The sequence below is a fragment of the Babylonia areolata genome, chromosome 19 (genome assembly GCF_041734735.1).
Source record: "Babylonia areolata isolate BAREFJ2019XMU chromosome 19, ASM4173473v1, whole genome shotgun sequence".
NCBI classification, from domain to species: domain Eukaryota; kingdom Metazoa; phylum Mollusca; class Gastropoda; order Neogastropoda; family Buccinidae; genus Babylonia; species Babylonia areolata.
Genome location: NC_134894.1, coordinates 57,314,255 through 57,335,010, shown reverse-complemented (window position 1 = coordinate 57,335,010; position 20,756 = coordinate 57,314,255). Strand labels below are relative to the sequence as shown.

At 40.6% G+C, this 20,756-nt stretch overlaps 1 protein-coding gene across 4 annotated transcripts in view; it reads left to right on the top strand.

Moving 5' to 3' along the window:
* LOC143293882 (uncharacterized) overlaps window positions 1-20,756 on the top strand; it is a 79,248-nt gene that overhangs the window by 36,702 nt on the left and 21,790 nt on the right. For 3 of the 4 annotated variants that reach the window (XM_076605218.1, XM_076605216.1, XM_076605214.1), the window contains 4 exons: window positions 2,631-2,797; window positions 4,751-4,804; window positions 10,381-10,429; window positions 12,809-12,840. In XM_076605218.1, coding sequence (XP_076461333.1) covers window positions 2,631-2,797; window positions 4,751-4,804; window positions 10,381-10,429; window positions 12,809-12,840 — 302 coding nt within the window. The remainder of the gene's footprint in view (window positions 1-2,630; window positions 2,798-4,750; window positions 4,805-10,380; window positions 10,430-12,808; window positions 12,841-20,756) is intronic. The other variant, XM_076605217.1, reaches the window with a different exon arrangement.

Below are 20,756 nucleotides of genomic sequence, written 5' to 3'. Positions count from 1 at the left end.
TGGTGTGGAGTTCTTAGATGGTGTTAATGTAAATGGAAGTACTAGACCTCTTGCTGTGAGTATTTTAGTGTTTCAGAAAGTATTTTATTTGAAAACAACACCTTGCAATTCATGGTTGATTTGACAATAGATTTTTAGGATCTCTTCACACCTGTGATTAATGTGAGGTCAACTTTTTTTCTTGATTTTTTTGGGTTTTTTTGGATAATGTTTAAATGGTGGATTAAGTATGTCAGTGCATACAGTTGAATGTAGTTCATCTGTGTGATTGATTTTGATAAAAAAATAAAAAAAAGATTGAAAAAGAGAATTGTCCAGTAGGTATCAAATTCAAGGGTTATTTCTCCTGCATTTGCAGGCTACAGCCCTCATGTTCATTTATTTCTGTGTGTAGGCTTTCTTTTTTGGGTTATTTTTACCCAGCCCTTTAGGCAGCCATACTTTTGTTGTTGTTGTTGTTTTTGCTGCCCCATCATCTGCACCGCTTCAATGGCATTACTCCCACGCCGCTCATTTAGATTCCCCCTTACACGGCCAGATCCAGGGTTCTTCCGTCACAGTTCCAGCGTCGGCAGTCCGCAGGGAACCATGGATGTTAGGTCACCAGGAGGCCACACACCAGAGGAGACCCTGCACTGCTGCTGAGTCACTTCGGTGGTGTTCAGTGGTGCCTGTTCTGATTTAATGTGCTTAGGACACCACCTACTAAGCCCCCTACTAATGACAATAATGGCTTAGTCGCGGAGCCATACTGAGTGAGTGTCTCCCCCCACACCCCCCCCCGCACCCCCCAGAGTGGAGACCGCCACCACGTCACTCAAACAACAGCCCCCCATGAATCTGCCGACACTGAAGACATTGACATGACTCACCCCAAGCATGGAAGTGGAGGGGTATCGAAACTGAGGTCACCATGAGAGCAGGGCATGAGGGACACAGACTTTGAGACTGTTTTGTTTATATTGATGATGATGATGAAGGAGGAGGATGACGATGACAATGTTGCTATGGAGGTCCATTTTGGTTTGGGACTGCATGACAAGGCTGTTTTGAGGGGTTTAGATCACTTGAATGCACACAGTGAACACAGCCACAGTGAAGACAAACCTCAAAGCCTGTGACACAGACATCGCTTCCTGGGAAACTGATGCCCTTGACCGCTGTCGCTGGAGGATGCTGTGCTCTAGTGGCATGAAGACGTTTGAAAACAAGAAAACGCTGGCCATTAAGGAGAAGCGTGAGCGAAGGAAGCAGGGCTCAACTTCTGGAGACATTTTCCCTTGCAACACCTGTGGGAAGTGCTGCGCATCCAGAATCGGGCCTCTTCTCCCATATGAGGACACACACCGACAGAAAAGCCTGCCTGCCTACTCATCCGTCGGACCGACAGGAGACTCCATAAGATCACTTGAATGCACACAGTGAACATAGACTCTCACTGTAAAGAGAGAGAGAAAAAAATTCCAGGGAACAGAGACAGATAACTGGGAAAAAAAACAAAACAAACCCACAGCAAAAACAAACAAGCAAAAAACCCCAGTGGAGGGCTGTTGTTTGAGGGATGTGGTGGCGGTCTCCACTCTGGGGTGGGGGGGGACGCTCACTCAGTCTGGCTCCACGACTAAGCCATTATTGTCGTTAGTAGAGGGCTTAGTAGGTGGTGTCCTATGTACGTTGAATCAGAACAGGCACCACCGAACACCACTGAAGTGACTCAAAAGCAGTGCAGGGTCTCCTCTGGTGTGTGGTCTCATGGCGACCTAACATCGATGGTTCCCTGATGCTGGAACTGTGGCGGACGAACCCGGGTGTGGCCGTGTATGGGGGAATCTAAATGAGCAGCGTGGAAGTAATGCCACTGAAATGGCGCAGATGATGGGGCAGCAAAAAAAAACACCACCAAAAAAACCAAAATAAAAAACAACAACCAGTGTTTAGAAACTGTGCAATGGGAAATATATTTATTGGCAATTCCCTAATCAATTGACAGGTACTCATAACTACACCACATGAATTACAAATCTGTAAGGAACATAATAGAGATGTCAGTGGAGATGAATTTCATTTTATCATGAAATGCCCAAAGTATCCAGATTGTTATAAAACTACAAAACGTATTTTCTCTTAAAAAAAAAAAAAAAAAAAAGAAAAAAGAATGATGTTCCAACATCTGTGTTGAATTTTTATAATTCACTTGTAGGTGGTACAAATACTCAATGAAATAAAGCAAGTTTATACAATTTAGCATTGTCATTAACTGTTATGATTTAGTTTTTAGAAAATTTATTTAGCATATTTGCATAATGTGGGCTTGTGTGTGTGTGTGCGTGCGCGCGCGTGCTTCTATACATGAGCATGGGTTTGTGTGTTGTGCATGCGGGTGTTCGTATGTGTGTGTGCGTGTGTGTGTGTTTGTGCGTATGCTTCTATACATGTGCATGGGTTTGTGTGTGTTGTGTGTGTGTGTGTGCGAGCGCACGGGTAACATACGCTTCTACGCGCTTGCATGTGCTCGTACACGTACGGACGGATGCGTTTGGCAGACATGCACACAAGAGAAGAAGAAGAAGGAGAAGAAGAAGAATAGTGACCTGACCAGAAGAAACTAACAACAAAGTGTTTTCGTACAGCCCCTCAGGATAACACGCCCCCTCCGCCTCCCAGGCCTCCCAGAATGGACCGGCCAGCGCCAGAGAGACCATCGTACATGAACTCACACGCCCACCAGCCTCCCCCACCTCCTCCTGTTGCTGCTGCTGCTGCCCCACAGTTGCCAAAGCGTCCTGTTCAGCACGCTGTGAGTGGGGTGATTGTGTGTGTGTGTGGGGGGGGGGGGGGGGGGGGCGTGGAGGAGGCGGGTTTGGGGGTGCGAGGCGGTTGTGTTTGTTGGAGGGATGGGGGGAGGTGTATGGGGGGTGTTTGGGGTGTGTGTGTGTGTTGGGAGGGGGTGTTGGTTGAGGGTGGTGTGGGGGTGGGGGGGTGATTGTATGTGTGTGTGTTTGGGGGTGGTGGTGGTGGTGGTGCCTGTGTGTGTGGGTGATTGTGTGTGTGTGCGGAGGGGGAGAGGGGTGGGGGTGTGTGTGATTTTTGTGTGTGTTGAGGGGAGGGGGTAATTGTGTGTTTGTGTGTGTGTGCATGTGTTGTGTGTGCAATGTGTATGTCTGTGAGTGTTTGGTTGTTTTTTTGTGTGTGTGTGTGTATGGATGTGAATATGTGCATCTTGTCTCTGTGTGTGTGTGAATGTGTGCCTGTGACAGAAGGAAGGAAGGCGGCAGAATGGTTTTAAGACACTTACCTGCAAATACAGTGTCCATGTGGGTCAGGGTTCAAATCCCGCTCTTGCCCTTTCTCCCCCAGGTTTGACTGGAAAATATTGACAGGCACAATAGCTGAGTGGTTAAAGCGTCAGACTGTCAATCTGAGGGTCCCGGGTTCGAATCACGGTGACGGCGCCTGGTGGGTAAAAGGGTGGAGATTTTTACGATCTCCCAGGTCAACAACATATGTGCAGACCTGCTAGTGCCTGAACCCCCTTCGTGTGTATATGCAAGCAGAAGATCAAATACGCACGTTAAAGATCCTGTAATCCATGTCAGCGAAAACGGAGTATGGCTGCCTACATGGCGGGGTAAAAACGGTCATACACGTAAAAGCCCACTCGTGTGCATACGAGTGAACGCAGAAGAAGAAGAAGACTGGAAAATCAAACTGAGCGTCTAGTCATTTGAGTGAGACAAAAACTTCGTTTCCTGTGAGCAGCATGCAGTAGCAAGTCACTTGGCACACTGGAAAAGAACCCATGGCAATATTAAGTGACTGAGCGTCTAGTCATTTGAATGAGACAAAAACTCCCTGATAACCTCCGTCATTCTGATTCCCTCGCATCTTTTAAACCTCGTCTCCAAACTCACCTTTTCCCTCAGCAGTAAGTTCAATTGTGGCAGGTCCACTTCCTTTGCGTTAGCTGTGCTTGACTATGTATTTATACATATGTATGTGTACATAACTACATGCATGTATATGAATGTGTATTGTGTGTGCGTGCGTTTATGTAAGTTTGTGCCTGCCTATGTGTGCGTATGTGTTAGGGTAGCTGTTAGATACACATGTATTGTTAAAATGTATGTATGCAGTGTGTGTGTGTGTGTGTGTGTGTGTAGTCATATTTTGGTGTGTGTATGTAACATAGATGTAATGTTTTATGTTAACAAAGCGTTTTTGTAAAGCACCTAGAGCAGATTTCTGGCTAGTGTGCTATATAAGTATCCATTATTATTATTATTAAAAACTTCGTTTCCTGTGAGCAGCATGCAGCAGCATGTCACTTGGCACACACTGGAAAAAGAACCCATGGCAATGTTAAGTATCGTCCCACTGGCCAAATTCTGTGGAAGAAATCCATTCTGGCAGCTACACAAATGTGTCTGCATGCACTCAAGTGCCTGACTAGCCCATTCGGGTTATGCTGCTGTCAGGGCATATATGCCTAGCAACTGTGGCGAATGCGGTGACCTCCTTGAGAAACTGAAACAGAAACGCCGGTGTCTGTGTGCATGCATGGGTATTTGTGTGTGTGTGTGCATGTGTGTTGTGTGTGTGTGTGTTGTGTGTGTGTGTGTGTGTGTGTGTGTGTGTATGTGTGTTGTGTGTGTGTGTATGTGTGTGTGTATGTGTGTGTGTGTGTGTGTGTGTGTGTGCTTGCTTGCCAGAATGACAGGGTTTCTTTTTGACAATTTGAATCTTGTTTCAGCCGGAAAACATGCCCAGGGATGACGTGTATGAAATCATGAACGACGAGTCAGAGGTAAGTTACAGATACATCACAGCAATTAAGCAATATTATGGCTTCCTGGTGCACTGGACTGACCATGTTTATAGCAGTATTGCTTATCAAGTGTAGTCAGGAATGGTCGGCTTCAGTCAAAATGAATAATCTGGACTGACCTGTGTGTGTAAGGGTGTGGGCATCACAGGCTTCATCAGTGACTGTTTCAGTGCAGGGAAGGCATGGTTGGCTTCTTTCGTCTTGATGTTTCAGTTTCAGTTTCAGTTTCACTTTCTCAAGGAGGCGTCACTGCGTTCGGACAAATCCATACACGCTACACCACATCTGTTGAGCAGATGCCTGACCAGCAGCATAACCCAACGCGCTTAAGTCAGGCCTTGAGTGCATGCTTACATATTTGTGTACCTATGAAAGTGGATTTCATTTTACGTAATTTCGCCAGAGGACAACACTCTCGTTGCCATGGGTTCTTTTTCAGTGCGCCAAGTGAGTGCGTGCTGCACACGGGACCTCGGTTTATCGTCTCATCCGAAAGACTAGACGCTCAGTTTGATTTTCCAGTCAAACTTAGGAGAAAGGGCGAGAGCGGGATTCGAACCCACACCCTCACGGACTCTCTGTATTGGCAGCTGAGCGTCTTAACCATTCTGCCACCTTCCTCCTCTGACCTGTGACCTCTGACCTCCTCTTGATGATAATCTGTCAGTGTTAGTGGAAGTGTTCTGCCTCATTTCCCAGTTTTGTGTGTGCGTGTGTTTTGTGACCGCATGCATGTACGCACGCACGCACGCACACACGCACGTATGCACACACACACACACACACACATGCACGCACATGCATGCACTCGTGTGTGTGTGTGTGTGTGTGTGTTACATTATTTTGCAGACATGCTGGCATGAGTATATGTTTGACATGTGGGCATGTACGTGCTTGTGTGAACGTGCTATGTGTTCATGTGTAAATCGTTTGTGTATACGCTCACGTATGTGTGTGTGTGTGTGTGCGCGCGCGTGTGTGCGCGAATGCATGTGCGTACATGAATTTTGGACCATCTGCGTAGCATTTGTATATGTTTATGGGACTGCCTGGGTGGCTGGGTGAAACGGACACATGTATGTACAGTGGATGAGTGTGCATGTTTTCAGCTTGGTAATGTCGGGAGGTAAAACTGCATCAGCCATTTGCGTATAATCTGTATTGACTGTGGTGATTTTCCTTGCTGCGCTCATTTTCTGATTCATTGAACAGATACTTACTCTGTGCATTTAGACTGAAATAAAACATGATTTCTGTATTTGTTTTAATTATTTACTTGCCTTTTTTTTTCCTCTTAAAGATAATAGTAATAATAATAATAATGGATACTTATATAGCACACTATCCAGAAATCTGCTGTAGGTGCTTTACAAAAACGCTTTTGTTAACATAAAACATTATATCTATGTTACATACACACACCAAAATGTGACTACACACACACACACACACACACACACACACACACACACACACACACACACACACACACACACACACACACACACACTGCATACATACATTTTAACATACATGTGTATCTAACAGCTATCCTAACACATACGCACACATCGGCAGGCACAAACTTACATAAACACACGCACACACAATACACATTCATATACATGTATGTAGTTATGTACACATACATATGTATAAACACATAGTCAAAGATTAGTAAAAGATCATCTGAAACGTAACTTGTAATTACCATTTTAATGCTTCTCCTGTGATACCACTTGCGTTCCTCCCCCCTCGCCCCCCCTCCTCTCACCCCTAACCAGTTTGCTTTTTCTGAAGTTCTGGTCATCAGGTTTATTACCCAGATGCTCCGTGTAATGGGCTTCATAATATTAGTGGTGCAGTTTCACGTTTACAGAAGGCAAATCCAAGGTCTGGACATCACAGTATTTATGAAAAGTCTACGCAATAGAATTTTTTTTGATTTTTTTTTTTTACTGTTCATGGAAGTCTTGAGCTTGAATAATGTAAAAAAATGAACATGAATCAGGGTAACTCTATCGGACATCACAGTATTTATGAAAAGTCTACGCAATAGATTTTTTTTTTTTTTTTTTTTTTTTTTTTTTTTTTTACTGTTCATGGAAGTCTTGAGCTTGAATAATGTAAAAAAATGAACATAAATCAGGGTAACTCTATCGGACATCACAGTATTTATGAAAAGTCTACGCAATAGAATTTTTTTTTTTTCTTTTTCTTTTTCTGTTCATGGAAGTCTTGAGCTTGAATAATGTAAAAAATGAACATAAATCAGGGTAACTCGATCCATTCACCATGTCCACAACTCCAAGTCAGTGATGCTTATGCTACCAATTCAGTTTTTTAGCTGAATTGGTAGCGTAAGAGGCACTGACATGGGGTTGTGTACCTTGTGAATGGAGAGAGTTACCACTCTTTACTATTTGTTAATTAGCTGAATCGGTAGCGTAAGCAGCACTAACTTGGAGTTGTGTACCTTGTGAATGGAGAGAGTTGCCACTCTTTACTATTTGTTAATTAGCTGAATCGGTAGCGTAAGCAGCACTAACTTGGAGTTGTGTACCTTGTGAATGGAGAGAGTTGCCACTCTTTACTATTTGTTAATTAGCTGAATCGGTAGCGTAAGCAGCACTGATTTGGAGTTGTGTACCTTGTGAATGGAGAGAGTTGCCACTCTTCACTATTTGTTAATCATTTTCATCTCCTGGCCTCATTGTTTGTTAAATTTCCAGAACTTCAACTGGGTTCCAATTAGCTCTCTGGTTGACACATGATGATAAAGATGTGGTACTGGTAATTACAGATGTAGTCGTAAATGATTTGCCTCTTACAGCCTCCCGTTCCCCTGCAACTTGCATTGTTATTAATTGATCAAAACAGTGACAATGACAATGCTGCACCATGATTAAGATATAAAGTCAACCAATTTTATGATTATTAAGTAGTTGTCCACTCTGAAGTAGAGTACTTTGTATCAAAGTGTGTGTGTGTGTGTGTGTGTGTGTGTGTGTGTGTGTGTGTGTGTGTGTGACTGTTGTGCTGTGGGGGGATAGAGAGAACAGACTGTATGTGCTGGCGTGTTAAAAAGTGTCTGAAATGTTCCTACGCACTGATATTGAATGTCTAATGCTTATTGAACTACTCAGTCTGTGTATCCATTTGAATTTTTGACAAACGTGACTATTGTGATGTTACAAAATGGTTTTACTGTAGGAACAACACACACCTGTACAAAACAAAACAACATTTTTTCATGTTTTGCTCTCTCTCATTGATTATGTAAAGGTGTTTTGTTTGTGAGAGATACCGGATTAATCCATTGGTGGTGTAGGTGATTAGGTGCACAAGCCTAGCTTTTGTGTGGGCTTTAGAATCTAACCTTTGAATGCTGAAGTTTATTTTCTGCACTCAACTTTTTCTTTCTTCTTTGAAGTGATTAGACTGACACAATTTATTGAAAACAAACAAAACAAAAAAAAAAAAAAAAAGATAGTGTGAAGTGCACATAACTTCACTCTCTCTCTATATATATATATGACAGTCAGTCGTGTCCGACTATGACCATCAGAACAGCAGAGGAGGCAACTGCTGTTCCGACTATTTGGGCTAGAAATTGATTATAGTGGAGAGTTTCTTGCTCAAGTACATCCCCATTCTCTCGGCCAAGAGGGTTTTAGGACAGTCGGTGTTGGGATGGTTCCCAAAGGCCATCTAGCCCACAAGGCTGCAGCACTAAGAGCCAGTGCAATTTTGCCTCCTAGTTTGAGAGTCATAGTCCTTCACAAAAGACTAAGCTGTAAATGGTTTCCCACTGACTGGAGAAACCATTGATACAGCTCTCACTTTGCTGTTGGCCCAAATGTAAACTTGTGTGATATAAGCCGAGTGTTGGGCCTTAACTTCACTCTAGTGAGCTGTTTAATGCATCCTGTCAGATGTGACAAAGGTACATGAAGAGGGACTGAATTGCAACAGTTGCTGAGGCTACTAGTTAGAGAGTATTTGTGATTTTTTTCTCTCCACTGTTTATTTGAACTGTTTTCTGTTCATAGGTGTGTGTGTGTGTGTGTGTGTGTGTGGCTTAGCGTGGTTAGTCATTTTTCGGCATGGCTGTGTCTGAATGGAACACTGCCAGCGCACTGAGGCTAGATTTGCACAGAGAAATGCGCTATACGAATGCCATTCATTATAATTTTTAATTATTTTATTGTAATCATTATTATTATCATTATCGTCATCATCATCATCGTCATTATTATTATAATCAGGGCACATTCAAGTGAAGTGAATTTCTAACTGCTCTACTATATATATTTTTTTTACTGTAACGGGCAGTGAACCTGCTCTTAACTCACTCAGTACAGCCAGTCCTCTCTTCTCCTCTATACAGACTCCTCGGATGTCCAGTGGGTGTCTGAATGACCCAACCTATAGCTTCCGTCATCAGAATTGTGGTATTCTTTGTAAACATTCACGTCTTCAGTATAAGAGCCTTCCGCTTGCAATATTTTGATGGTGGTAATTGGGGTGAAACGCTGTTAACGTCGTCTCTTTCGCCGTTCGTATGGAAAGAGTTAAAGGTGGGGATAGTGCCTTCACATTATTATCATTCCTATTACTATCATCCACTGTATAAGGGCAAAAGGGGTTTTTTTGTTGTTGTTGTTATTTTTTTCACCTCAGTTGCATACAGGTCTTGGGGGCACTTTTTTTTTCTCTCTCTCTCTCTCTTTTTTGAAGGTTCAGGGTTGTGCAGGTATGAGTATAGCCCAGGTGACAGCTGCCCCAAGCTCATCTGCTTTGGACTTGAGGCACAGAGGCAGTTGATGACTCTCTCTCTCTCTCTCTCTCAGTTTCTTTTTGTTGACTCACTTGTGTAAACAAAGTGAGTCTATGTTTTAACCTGGTGTTCGGTTGTCTGTGTGTGTGTGTCTGTGTGTCCGTGGTAAACTTTAACATTGACATTTTCTCTGCAAATACTTTGTCAGTTGACACCAAATTAGGCATAAAAATAGGAAAAATTCAGTTCTTTCCAGTCATCTTGTTTAAAACAATATTGCACCTCTGGGATGGGCACAAAAAATAAAAAATGAAGCCTAATTTTTTGCAAACTGCATTTACTGTTATATTTTTTCCAGTGTATCACAAGTGAGTCTTGAAGGCCTTGCCTCTCTTGTTGTTGTTGTTGTTATTGTTGTTTTGTCCACCCCATCTTATAAGATGAGAGAGATCTTGTGATGTATCAGTTACATTCTGATTCAGAGCATGTGTGTGAACATGGAAGGGAAGCTACTAAGAAAGTAAGATGAACTGCTGTTTTCGGCACATCGCAGTTTACAGGTTTCCTCCTGTCCGTGAGAAAATTGTTCAGCATCATTATTATTATCATTATTGTTATTGTTATTGTTGTTGTTGTCATTGTTATTATTATCATCATCATCATCATTACTGGCTGAAGAAAAATTGGAATGGCTTGTCTGGAAGTTCATTCTTAGGCATTGACCATCTCAACCTTGTTTGTATTATCATTTTTGTTGCTTGTCATGTGACCGTAGAATGCCGAAGCTGAGTATTTGCATCCTGAAGCCTCTGCCATCAAACCAAGTAAGTTACTTTCAGATTAAAGTCCTTGAAAGTTTGATGTTTTGTTAAACTTTGAGGCTGTGCCATTTTTTTTAATTTTTTTTTTTTGCGGCCTATCTTATTTATTTGCTTGGTTGTTTATTGGTTACATTTTTGTAAACATTCATTTTGCTATGAAAATCCAAAACAGTAACTGAGATGTGAATAGTCTGAACTGAGAAATGAGTCTTGATACTGGGTATCTTTTTCATGGGAAATATTAAAGTTTTGTGTGAACAATAATGGTGGGATGAATGGGTGAATGATTTTTTTTTTTTTTTTTGAGCATCTTCGTAAAGGATAAATTCCAAAGACCCGAAGAAAAATGATGTGAAATTAGCATGTGACAAACTCGTGCCAAATTTGCAAGAAAAAAGAGCTGTCCACCCATAGATGCAAAATTTACCTGCCAGTTTTGATAGTAAAACTGGTTCCAGTCCAATAAGAGCAAGCAATCTGTGCCAAAATATCTTCAAGATATACATACTTCTAAGAACGGACAAGTAACATACTTGGTGGAGGGGGATCTCAACAAATACTTCCTCAGCTGAGAAGGGATCAGCCCAAAGATTGTTAGAATTTGTATGCGAAGTCAAACGTTTTGCTCCCTTGTGCAAAAGAAAAGTCTCGAAGCAAAAGTCTGAAAAGTTCGAGTGAAATTTGGTTCTATGAATTTACACAATGACAAAGAGGTTGATACAATTTTTTTTCTTTCAATGTGAAGTTCACATGTGAGCTCGCAATAGTTTTTGAGGCCTATGGAATTTCACCTTAACTTTGCTGGAAAATCTGATGGTATGCATTCACCAGATTGAGGGTGCAGTGCGATATAAAATACAAACTTTCCAGAAGATTGGAAATAGAGGGTCAGTTTTGGGATATCATAGACTTTTCTTCTTCTTCTGCGTTCACTCGTATGCACACGAGTGGGCTTTTATGTGTATGACCGTTTTTACCCCACCATGTAGGCAGCCATACTCCGTTTTCGGGGGTGTGCATGCCGGGTATGTTCTTGTTTCCATAACCCACCGAACGCTGACGTGGATTACAGGATCTTTAACGTGCGTATTTGATCTTCTGCTTGCATATACACACGAAGGGGGTTCAGGCACTAGCAGGTCTGCACATATGTTGACCTGGGAGATCGTAAAAATCTCCACCCTTTTACCCACCAGGCGCTGTCACCGTGATTCGAACCCGGGACCCTCAGATTGACAGTCCAACGCTTTAACCACTTGGCTATTGCGCCCGTCGGATATCATGGACTGTTTCTGTCAGTTTTAGAGGAGACGAGGCAGGATGCGTCTGTCAGCTAGGAGATGGAATTTGCGTGTATATCTGTGGCAGTCTGGAGATGGGGTGGGACTGGATGTTGGGGGTGAGGTGAGGTTAGATGTTGGTGTACCTCTGTTTCTGGGGGTTGAAAAATTCTGTTTTGTTCAAAATTGTACGGAACACAGTGCACTTGAAATGGTACAAGAGAGTTTGCCTGTGCAATACTACTAATAATTTTGATTTGAAAGTAATTGTTTAATGTAAAATTGGTTCTGTGCTATGCGAAGGTCTAAAAGCATAGAAGTTGCAAAGCTTTTGTGAACATTTATTTATGGAACTGGGGTTTTGTTTTGGAGGAGAAATCAGTAGTTATCCTTGTTTGTAAGCAATATTTTCTGCATTCAGGCTGGTTCTGTTTCAGTTTCAGTTTCACTTTCTCAAGGAGGCGTCACTGCGTTCGGACAAATCCATACACGCTACACCACATCTGTTGAGCAGATGCCTGACCAGCAGCATAACCCAACGCGCTTAGTCGGGCCTTGAGTGCATGCTTACATATTTGTGTACCTATGAAAGTGGATTTCATTTTACGTAATTTCGCCAGAGGACAACACTCTCGTTGCCATGGGTTCTTTTTCAGTGCGCCAAGTGCGTGCTGCACACGGGACCTCGGTTTATCGTCTCATCCGAAAGACTAGACGCTCAGTTTGATTTTCCAGTCAAACTTAGGAGAAAGGGCGAGAGCGGGATTCGAACCCACACCCTCACGGACTCTCTGTATTGGCAGCTGAGCGTCTTAACCATTCTGCCACCTTCCTCCTGGTTCTGTTCACCTGAATTGAAGTAAAAGGGAAGCTTTTCGGTTCTTTTGTGTAAAATATTGTATTTTGATTTATCAGTGCCCTTAATTTGGATTCCCGTGATTTCAGACAATTATCTTGACTTAAATGAAAAAATATTGTATTTTGATTTGTCAGTACCAGTAATTTGCATTCCCATGATTTCAGACAATTATCTTGACTTGAGTGAAAAAAATATTGTATTTTGATTTGTCAGTACCAGTAATTTGCATTCCCATGATTTCAGACAATTATCTTGACTTTAGTGAAACAAGTAAGGTAAGGAAAAGATGAAGTCTTCAGATGTTTGCCGTGCTTCCAACCCAAATGAAACATTTTTTTTTTTTTTTTTACATTCCCAGTGTATTGAACTGATTTTGGCTTCAGAGTATCAACCAGTCTTGCTATTAATGCTTCTGAACCCATTTAGAAAAGCTGAATATGCCAGCGTATATCAGAATCATGCCATGATCTAGGTTTTACTATGCCAGCGCATATAAGAATCATGCCATGATGTAGGTTTTACTATGCCAGCATATATCGGAATCATGCCATGATCTAGGTTTTACTATGCCAGCGTATATCAGAATCATGCCATGATCTAGGTTTTACTATGCCAGCATATATCAGAATCATGCCATGATCTAGGTTTTCAGATGGTTGATATGTTGATCATACTGAATGCTACTGAATTTGAATTGAATCTTACATTTGCAAAGTGTCATTTTTTTTCTACATTTTTTATTCAGACAAGGGTTTACAGATACAGAATTTATGTGTTTTGTGCATTAGAAAGTATAGGGTAAGCATATAATTAAGTTCTAAGTACTGTCCACGACAGCAAAACAATATATGTTCCATGGCAAAATTCCAAGGTAGCATTGTATTAGCTTAATCTTGTATTAAACAGTTATGAAGTGCCCATTTTTCCACAAACTTATTATATTCCATAGTTATGTTAAAGGCATACTTGTCAACTTCATATGCCTGTTTGAAGTCTTTTTTGAACATTTGTAGTGTTGGTTTTACTTTGTTGATTCTACATTTGTATACACAGAATTTAGCTATCAATAAAATATATGAGAAACATTCATCAGTTTTCATTTTGTTATGTCCAAAAAGCACCAGTGTGTCATTCAGGTTAAGTCTATCACAGTGTAAACACACTTCTTTTAAATATCTCAAAATCTCCTTCCAAAAATGTTGTATATGGTTACATTCCCATAGACAATGCAGAATTGTATCTCTTTCTTCCTTACAAAAATTACACATATTATCTGGGAGTATTCCCATCTTCATCAAAACCAAATTTGTCACAGGAATATGATAATTAATTTTCATCTGGAACCATTTTAATCTTATCTCATGGATTTTTTTTTTTTTTAATTGAAAAAAATGTTTTTCCAATCAAGTTTGTTTTCAAAAATCAAGTCCCAATTTTTACAGGCATTTGGTTTTTCTGGTTTTCCAATAATTATTTCGTAGAAACATTTCGTTCCTCTTGGGGCCTTTATCATTGCAGTGTATGCTTTATTAAAGCTGATTCCATTGTGATCATTGTTTTCAAACGTTATGTTCTTTTCTCTTAAAAAAAAACCTTTTAACTGAATGAACACAGCCAAAGTATTCTAACGTTGGGACCACGGTGTCGTTTTTGTTTCATCCTTGGCTTCCCGTCCTTGTTTTCTTTCTTTCTTTGTTATGTTATAATTGTAGTCTTTAGTTTCTGAGTCTGAAGAGCAGTAGCTTTTATGAATCAGTTTTGGAAGTAAATGATGTCAACCCACAGAAGTTTTGTCTCCTTGGGAAGGCGGGTCATCGTTGTTGTGTTTGCTGGTGCTAGGCATGAGAACAGTTCAAATGCCCTAGAAAGCTTTCAGGGTGTTGTGTGGTGTGTGCTTATTTTTCTTCCTCTGGCTTTTAGAAAGAATTTATGAAACATGCTTCTTCTTTGACTCACTTGTGTTCGGTTGTCTGTGTGTGTGTGTGTGTGTGTGTGTGTCCATGGTAAACTTTAACATTGACATTTTCTCTGCAAATACTTTGTCAGTTGACACCAAATTAGGCATAAAAATAGGAAAAATTCAGTTCTTTCCAGTCATCTTGTTTAAAACAATATTGCACCTCTGGAATGGGCACAAACAAATAAAAAATGAAGCCTAATTATATGCAAACTGCATTTACTGTTATATTTTATTTTTTGTATTCTCTGAACTTGGCACTTTGATCTGATATTCTGACCCAACAACAAGAGCAGTCATTATTATCATTTTTTGTTCAAACAGGAACTTCTTTTGCTAAGCATGGAAGTTTTATTTATTTTGCAAACATTTTGGTGCAGAGGTAAAAAAGGGAAATTAATCTGTAATTAATGCTAGGGGACTTAATTTGCTTTAAACTGATCTTTTTCATCTTAAACATTACATTTTGAAATTAAACTCAATACATAAAAAGCTTGGATTTTTTTTTTTTTAAGTGTATCACAAGTGAGTCTTGAAGGCCTTGCCTCTCTTTTGTTTTATCTTGTAATTGTAATAAGTGTTATTATCTTTATTTTGTTTTGTTATTTTTTTTAGACTTTTTTTTGTTTGTTTTGTTTGCGTCAGTCATTCGTCTGTTAAGACCCATGGGTTGTTTTCACTGCCCGGTTCCCTCCTCTGCTTGCATGGTCAGCCGTCTCACTTTCTCAGCTTATCATGCGGTCCTTACAAGCACAGATGAACGTAAGGTATACAGAGAGAGATGGTTTTTTTTCCACCAAAACATAACGGTACACATCTCAGCCGTGATGGTGGTGATGGGCACTTCTCAGGTGTCTGCTTATCGATTGTTAGTGTACTTTTTATTGCTATTTGACTACTTTGATACTGATTTTTTTTTTTCTCCTAAAAAGTTAACTTTTCATTACAGGTTCTATATATGTATATATATGTGTGTGTGTGTGTGTGTGTGTGTGTGTGTGTGTGTGTGTGTGTGTGTGTAAATATATATATATATATATATTATAGATAGATGGAGATATATATATATATATATATATTTAAAAGTATAGGCATATAGATAGTATAAGTGTGTGTGTATGTGTGTGTTTTTAATCCCTTTTTGTTCCTGCCCCCTCCCCCCCAACCCCCCACCCCGCTCTGCACTTTTTATATATACATGTTTTTTTAAACCCATTATTTTCAAAATCCCTAACAGATTCCTAATGCACTGTTTATATATATATATATATATATATTTATATATATCCATAATGCCATCCCTCTCATCCTGTTGCACCCCCACCCAATCCCCATCTCCCACACACTCCCCCACCTGTGTATTAGTTTCATGGCTTGCTTGAACCAGCTTTCATGGATCCTAAAAAAAAAAAAAACAAAAAAAAAGAAAAGAAAAAAGATTACAGGTGTTGTGGAGGTGTGCCCCAAAACAGGTACACATCACAGAATGCAGGTTTCTATTTAATTAATTAATTAATGGGCAATGCAGAACACACAGCGGAATTTTAGACTTGCATGTGTGTGTCGTCTTCAGGCTTAATTCACAATGAGAAACATGTACAAAGTTAGAAAAAAATAAAATGAAGAAGAATAAAATTCCCTGTGTGGACAAGGATTAAAAAAAAAAAAAAAAAAAAAAGGTCTTGTGTGTTTTCTGCAGATATAATTAACAACAAGAAACAAATACAAAAACAAAAAAACAAAAACCAAAAACCCATTTGTTGTTGGCGTCCATCTGTCTCAGCAGACAGTGGAACTCTGCACCTGGTTTAGTCAGATTGTTGAGTTGCAGCGCCTGCTGTGGCTGTACAGTCCAAATCTGGATTGGCAGGCTCTGTTGCAGTTGAAAGTCGCACCCAGTGGCTCAGAGGGTACAGAGTCTTCCCTCTTGCGTCTGCGCTCTCTTCCCTCTTCCCAGTGCTGTTCTCTCTTTCACTCGTTCCTCTGGACACATGACTTCACGGTCCTTCTCCAGCTGTTGCGGTCTTCAGCCACCACCTCCCAACCTGCTGGGTCGATGTCACCTGCCCTCATGTCTCGTTTGCAGAGGTCCCTGTAGCATAGGACAGGTCTTCCTGCAGGTCTGGAACCAGTGGCGAGCTCGCCATAATGGATGTCCTTGGGGATTCGCCCATCATCCATTCGCCTGACGTGGCCGAGCCACCGCAGACGGCGCCGGGTCAGGAGTGCAAACATGCTGGAGATGCCTTCCTGGTCAAGGACTTTCTTATTTGGTACACGGTCTTGCCACGTGATGCCCAGAATTCTCCTGAGGTTGCGCAGGTGAAATGTGTTGAGTCTGCGTTCTTGGCGAGAGTAGAGGGTCCATGTCTTGCTGCATAGAGCAGAGTGCTAAGCACACAGGCTTGGTACACCTGCATCTTGGTGTTGATGGTCAACATGGGATTGACCCAGACCCTCTTTGCCAGGCGGGCCATGGCTGTAGCTGCTTTGCCAATCCGCTTGTTGAGCTCAGCGTCCAGGGAGAGGCTACTGGAGATGGTGGAGCCGAGGTATGTGAAGTCCTCCACGACCTCGAGTGTGAAGTCACCAGTGGACATGCTTAGGGTGCTGCTCATGTCCTGGCCCATGACATTAGTCTTCTGCATGTAAACGTTGTAATGTAATCGAAGATGAAAACCATTTTATAAACAATTGTGTCCTTTACAATAACCTGCAGCAAAAACATCTGAACTCTGAAGGTCAATCGTTTGTTCACTTGATGAAGAATGGTTCTGTTTACAGTATTCGTAAACTATGCATTTATATATTTAATGCCCTGAAGATATGACAGGAATTCTGTGACAACAATGATGAAAGTTAGAATTAATTTACTATGCACAAGAAGCACTTTTGTTCTACAGGTTAAGTTAGTACGTATTTTACATTTTGTTGTGGCTGAGTGATCACCATATTGTGTACTTTTGACCTCTTTCTAGGGGCCGGAGGCCTGGAGATTAAAGTTTTGTTCTTGTTCTTGTTCGGACTATTAGTCAAGCCAAACTCTCTGCATGCTTGGGTGAAGCGATTGATGAGTCGCTGGAGTGCCTCCTCAGCGTGAGTTGTCAGAGCTGCCTCGTCTGCGAAAAGCATCTCGTGTACCAAAACCAAACAAACAAAAACCCCAATAAAAACAACAAAACTGTAGTCCTCAGATATAGTTTGTTTTCAGAGGTAGATCCATGTTTTAACAGCACATACTTTATCGAGGACTCATGGGTGCAGAAAGCACCAGTCTGTATCGGAGGAAAAAAGATCTAGATCTAATCCAAAGGATTGAAATTGAAAGTGGCAGCTGATAGGGTAAACAGAGGTTCACATTTTGACATCACACTGTTTAGAGGGTATTATTTTACTTGTTTCTTCCTGTTTGCAGATGACATATTATTTGAAAACTGATTTGTCTTTTTTGTACTGTGGATTGAGAAGTGTTCAGTTTGCATTTTGCTATGTACTAGTTCGTTCAGCTCTTATTTTTGATGACTGCAATATTGTAGGGGGGAAACGTGTTCGACTTTCAGTCTGAGGAATTAAAGATGGGAATATTTCTGATCTCCCAGGTCAGTGTAAGTGCAGACCTGCTAGTGCCTTAATCTCCCATGTGTATGCACATTATAAAAACAACAACAATCCCAAATACTTACATTAATTACACTGAATCTATGTCAGTCTTTAATGGGTTTGTGGAAACATGAACATACCCAGGATGCACATCCCCGGAAAACAGTGTGTGGCTGCATACATGGTGGGATAAAAATGGTCTCACACGTAAAAAGCCCACCATTAAATAGGAGTGAATGTCCATGAAGTCAGAAAAAAGTATTAAAAAAAAAAAAAAAAAATTGCTCTTGCTTTTCATGGATTTGCATTACTGCCCCTGGCTTGTCCCCCTTGTAGAGCTGATAATCATACTGCTTGGGCACAGGGCTCTCATTCTCTGTCTGTCTGTCTGTCTCCGTCCCTATATCTGTCTATCTTTGTCCCTATCTCTGTCTGTCTGTCTATCTGTCTGTCTCTTTTTCTGCTGTAAAACTCAGTTTATTTGGAAGATACAACATTTGTCATTATGGTACTTTGTTTACTATGTTTCTGTTTCTTTGTCTCTGTCTCTGTCTCCATCTCTGGCTGGCTGGCTGGCTGTCTGTCTGTCTCTCTGTATTGCCTGTCTTGTTTGAAAACTGGTCTTGATGGATGAAATGAAATAGTCTGATGTCTTCATTCATTTCAGAATGTCAATTTCTTGCTTTTTGTTGTTTGTTTGTTGTCAGTGGTGGTGTATCACGCTTGTGAAACAAGCTTTGTATTGAATGGTAATGAAGATATGACTGTTACATTAGAAAAACAGTATGAGTACCATCCGTAAGCTTATTTTGTACAGTGTATATTAAACATTATGTTGATGTTGGCTTATTTCAGGTGTCCAAATTAGAGCTGACCTGAAGTATTGAACAATTTTCACAAATAAGATACCATAGTGTTGACTTGAAGGATTATGCATTTATGCAAATAAGATACCTTAAGATAGCTTTTGTTAATGACCACCCGTAAAAAGGCAGCTGAAGACTGTTAGATGGAGAAATGAAATTTCCGACATTTGCATGTGGAAACATGGCCATGTGTGTATTTGCACTAGTGCAGACCGCTTCTCCTTTCTTTAACCACATATATGAGGGCATGCTGCATTATGTTATCCTTTGACAGACAGCATCATTATTCAGCTCAGTTAATTTGGACCATTATTCAGCAGCTCGATAGTTTTAATTCTTTCAGTGCAGTGCCATGCTGCTTGTTATGATATCAGCGTTTCAGTCAGTGAGCGCTGAGAAACATACACACATGAATGCATACACATGTAAACACACACTCTACACACTCTACACACACACACACACACACACACACATTCTCTCTCTCAGTCTCTCTCTCTCAGTCTGTCTCTCTCTTTGTCTCTGTGTCTTTCTGTGTGTGTGTGTGTGTGTCTCTCTCTCTCTCTCTCTTGCAAACACACGTATATACTCGCACTCACTCCCACACACATACATACTTTTTACCTGTGTTTTGATTATGGTTCTGGTACTGAATTTCACATCTCTTGACGTCTGCAACACGTGAAGTGAATGTGTGCTTGTTTCTGTGTTTCTGTGTAGCCTGTGTTGTTGAGGTGTTGTGTGGAGGGGAGGGAGGGAGGGAGAGTGAGAGTGATTTTTGAGTCTTGTGATTTGCGTTGTTCATGATTCCAACATTGTGATGTATGCGATTATTTTTTTAGGTATTCAGATTTGGTTTGAAATGTTGTGGTATGGCTTCAAGTGTTGTTATGTCGGTATTGTGATATGAGATTTTAATATAATAGGTATTATCATGTTTGATGTATATGTTGAGTGATGTGTGTGATGTGGTTTTGTGTCTGTACATACATGAATTACTGTTGGTGTTTGGCTGGTTGTTTGTGCAGGGTTATGTATCTAAGTTGTCATTCAAGCGTCTAAGTGCATGTTTTAACTCAACAAATTTTTTTACAGTGTACAGTGCAGTTGAGCATGTTTTACATGGAAAAGCGCTGTATGAATTTTTCATCATCATTATTGATAATGATAATATCATTATTATAGGTATTGGAATATACATAAATTTTTAAAAGATTTGCAGTGTGTATATATATATATATATATATATATATACCGAAAAATTCACCTTATTTATTGAATGACCCTCGTATATATATATATATATATATATATATATATATATATATATATCTATGTATGTATATGATTGATGATATCACACACACACACACACACACACACACACACACACACACACACACACACACACCAGTACATTAATGATAAATAGAGACGTTCAGTTGGAGGGATTTCGTGGCAAGCAGGGACAGCTTGGATGTGTGGCAGTATAATGTTGATGAGACATCAGTGTACAGAGTGGTGAACTGCAGTAGGAACTAAGAGAGCTGGATCACGCAACAGTGAGATACTGAATGCAGAAAACAGCTGAGATAAACAATACAATGCAATACAATACAATACAATACAATCTTTATTAATCTGATTGGAAATTACATGTGCATTCAAAGGCTCGTCCCTCACACCAATCAGTCTCTCAGTCAAAAAATGAGTCTAACATATATATATATATATAAACATAGCAAAATTTGTACTTAAAAGTGAAAAG